The sequence below is a fragment of the Plasmodium cynomolgi genome, chromosome 14 (genome assembly GCF_000321355.1).
Source record: "Plasmodium cynomolgi strain B DNA, chromosome 14, whole genome shotgun sequence".
Taxonomy (NCBI): domain Eukaryota; phylum Apicomplexa; class Aconoidasida; order Haemosporida; family Plasmodiidae; genus Plasmodium; species Plasmodium cynomolgi.
Window position 1 is genome coordinate 1689897 of NC_020407.1, and position 3967 is coordinate 1693863.

At 38.1% G+C, this 3967-nt stretch overlaps 1 protein-coding gene across 1 annotated transcript; it reads right to left on the reverse strand.

Annotated features, from left to right (window-relative positions):
- Window positions 1-491: 491 nt before the first annotated feature.
- PCYB_144800 (endoplasmin precursor) lies at window positions 492-3017 on the reverse strand (the record flags this gene model as incomplete). The annotated part of the gene is made up of 1 exon (XM_004224951.1): window positions 492-3017. Exon 1 carries the CDS (start codon window positions 2928-2930, stop codon window positions 492-494), a length of 2439 nt encoding a protein of 812 aa, XP_004224999.1. The 5' UTR covers window positions 2931-3017.
- Window positions 3018-3967: the final 950 nt, after the last annotated feature.

Below are 3967 nucleotides of genomic sequence, written 5' to 3' on the forward strand. Positions count from 1 at the left end.
CTTTTTTTTTTTTTTTTTTTTTTATCTTAAATGAAAAGCTACGTAAATGCGTTTTTATGAACATACATAAAAAGGGTGCCTTTATTTAAAATGAGCATTGTAAAAGAATGAAAAAGGAATGTAAAAAGAATGTGAAAAAAAGAAAAGAAGGGTGCCACACGTTTGTATACAATTAGGGGCTAACATAAATGGGCAGATATAAAAAAAAAAAAAAATGATGCGTATTATTTTGGTACTTCTTTCTGATTCCGCGTGTGTGTGGCTCACGTGCGCACTAGTGAGACTTTTTCATTCATCCAGGAACACTGTCACAATGGCTACCACCGACACGGTCCCTGTGCTGCTATTCTCCATCGATGCCACCGGTGTGGAGGCTCAAAACTGGGTTCGCTTTTCCCGCTCCACCCGGTGCGAATTAACGGGTAGGTAAACATATGTACACAAATGTGTGCACGTATATATGTATGCCTCTTCGCTGATCCGCGGCGAGCTCACAACTCGTCGTTCTTCGGAGCGGACGCGGAGTCCTGCTTCTGTATCTCGTCGTCGATGTTGATCTCCTCGTGGAACTTCTGACCATCGGCAGAGTCCTCCTGTTCCATTTTCTTGGTCTCGAAAATGGCCGGGTCCAAGTCATCAATCTTGAGGTTATTATCTACTCCCAGCTTCTGATTAATGTGGTCGTATACAATTTGGGCCAAATCTGCAGTGTCCTCCAAGTCAAAACCTGAGGCCAATTTGGCAGACTGGTAAATAATTTTAATGCTTTCAGTTAGTTGAGAATCTTTAGGATTTGAAACTGACCTTTTTAACAAATCGATCATGATTGGATGATCTGGATTAATTTCTAAAATTTTTTGGCCACTCATAGCTCTGATTTGGTCTGCATTATTAACATTTATTTTCATTAACTTTTCCATTTGTCCTGATAATCCCCATTCGGTGGACACCACCGCGCAGGGGGCATCAACAAGTCTTCTCGAAATTTCCACTTTGAAAATTTGATTTCGTAAGGTATCCGAAATGACATCAATTAATGCTTTGTACATTTTTTTAACTTTTTCTTCTTTTTTCTTCTCATCATCAGTTAAGTCGAAGGTAATTTCTCCCTTTTGAATGGACTTGAATTTTTTGCCATCATATTCTTGTACCCTCTGAACGCAGGACTCATCTACCGACTCGGTTAAAAACACAACATCGATGTTTTTCTTTTTAAAAATTTGCAACTGAGGAATTTTGGACAAATATTCATACGAATCTCCCGAAGCGTAGTAGATAAACTTCTGATCCGGTTTCATATTTTCTACATACGTGTCCAATGAAATGCTCTTTGGGTGCAACATAGTTTTGAATAAAAGTAACTTAACAATTTTGGATCTGTTAATATCATCCTCATAGCATCCTGTTTTTAAATACTTTCTGTACTCTTTGTATATTAATTTGTAGGTACTTGGTTGATTAATTTTTTTTTGTATTTCTTTTTTTTTCTCCTCATCCGATTCTTTTGCTAGTTGTGCTCTCAATTCCTCCTTGTTTTTTTTTCCATCCATATACAAGGTTCGGAAGGTATCCAGGATCTTTCTCACAATTCTTTTCGACACAGCTTTTAGAATTTTATTCTGTTGTAGTTGCTCTCTCGACACGTTAAGGGGTAGATCGTCACTATCTACTACTCCTTTTATAAAGCTCATATATCTGGGGAGGAACTCCACAAATTCGTCTGCCACAAGAACTCTTCTGACGTACAATTTGATGGAGTTTTGTTTGGTGAACAAGGGGTCATTTATAGATGGAGCTCTCGACGGGATGTATATTAAACACTTAAATTCGATTTCTCCCTCTGCGAAGAAGTGTATGTGATATAGGGGTTCATCATTAAAGCCGGAGAGTACACTGAAAAATTTCTTGTAATCTGCGTCGGTTAACTCTTTGGGTGGTCTTAACCAAATAGGCTTCTGTTCATTCATTAGTTTCCATTTTTTTACCTTCTTCACTACAGTTCTTGTTTTTTTGTTTGGGTCATCTGTTTCCTCCACTTTAACGCTGTCATAGTTGGGATCGTTTTCCATTTCTTTGGCTATATCGGCCAGTACTTCCTCCGTGTATACATTTTCGTGTAGCAGATAAATGGGGTATTGAATAAACTGACTGTACTTGGAAATTAAGTCCACCAACTTTTTGTCATTCATCAGGCTAGTGGCATCATCTTTCAAGTGTAACGATATTCTCGTTCCTCTCTTCAAAGTTGATCCTCTAGGGTCCTTATAAATGGAAAATTTAGCATCGGCGGTGGATTCCCAGATGTACTGCTCATCATTATTATTCTTTGTGTATACGATTACCTTATCTGCCACTAAAAATGCAGAATAAAACCCTACCCCGAATTGACCTATCAGACTCATATCACCTCCACTTTTTGATATAGCTTCCAAAAAGTTTGATGTCCCTGACTTGGCGATCGTTCCCAAATTGTTAATCAGATCTTCCTTTGTCATACCTATACCTGTATCCGTGATGGATAAAATATTCTTTTCCTTATTGGCTGATATTTTTATTTCCAATTTTTTCTCCTCTCCTAATACTTTTTCATCCGAGAGGGACATGAATCGAATTTTCTCCAATGCGTCTGCTGCATTGGAAATTAATTCTCTGAGGAACACCTCCTTCTGTGTGTACAACGAATTCACAATTATGTCCATCAGTCTGGTTACCTCCGTTTGGTATTGATGTTGTTCTATGCCTGATGTTGGTTTTTCATTGTCGGAGATTTCTGGGATGTTATCTGTGTCCTTCTTTATTTCTTCTTTATTCTCCTTTTCTTCTACTTTTCCTTCATTACTTTCACACAGCACATTGTAATTTTTGGGTACCCAACTGGGGAGCAGCACACCGATGAGTAGTGCGCAGGGGAACACCCTGTTGAGTTTCATTTTGGTAGCGGCGGGGGTACGTGTTGCGCTCTTCTTCGTCTGATGCGTCTTCTTCGTCTGCTTCGTCACTCCCGATGGCCTCTTAACCTTCGCAAGCAGGTCGGTCAGGAATAATTACTGCTGGATAACCGCTCGCCACCAATTAATTATCGCTCACTGACCGACCTCGCACAAACAATTCTTGCACATACACACACTTGGGGGGAGGGGGCGCAACTACACACATGTATATATACATGTACACGTATATATATATATAAATACACCTGCGCGCTTACTGCTGACCCGTTCTAATTAAATTATATTTTACACAATGTATGCTCACGCGTGGTTGTTCATACGCACATGCAGCCCTGCTCTCTGCTTCTCACTCGAGGACGAGGTACTGTCTGAGTTGTCGTGGTGGAAGCAGAAAATGCGGTCAGCCTATTTACGTACGCAGCTCTTGCGTGGGCCTAACGGCTTGTGGGTTCCAAACTCATGCGCCTACGCATGCATGTATATGAAAGTACATATGTAAACATTTATGCCTGTGAATGCTACAAACTTATAATGACGCAAACGATCAAACGAGATCTGCTACACTGTTATGCCTGTTAATTCGCTTTCCCGTGAAGTATGATCTTAAAAAAAAGAAAAAGAAACAGAGCGATCAGTTTACGACGCGGGGGTGAAAAAAAAAAAAAAACAAGAAAAGATAATGAACCAGTGGTATGTAAAAATATGCAAAAATAAAAAAAAAAAAAGGGGGTTATAAAAAAAAAAAAAAAGAAACAAAAATGGAAATGTACGATAAAAGGAAAAAAAAGAAATTAAGCTTACAGGTTGAAGAAGTTCATGTACATGATAAGTAGGAAAAAATTATATTAATAAATTTAGGTGAAAAAAAAAAAAAAATTGCACAAAATTGTATGCATGAAATTTCATTCTTACAAGTAAAATAAAAATAAAAAAAAAAAAATGTTTAAGTAAAATTATTGCTCTACTTAGGAATTGAATAAACTGTGTATTCACAAGAAATAAAAAGCTACATAATT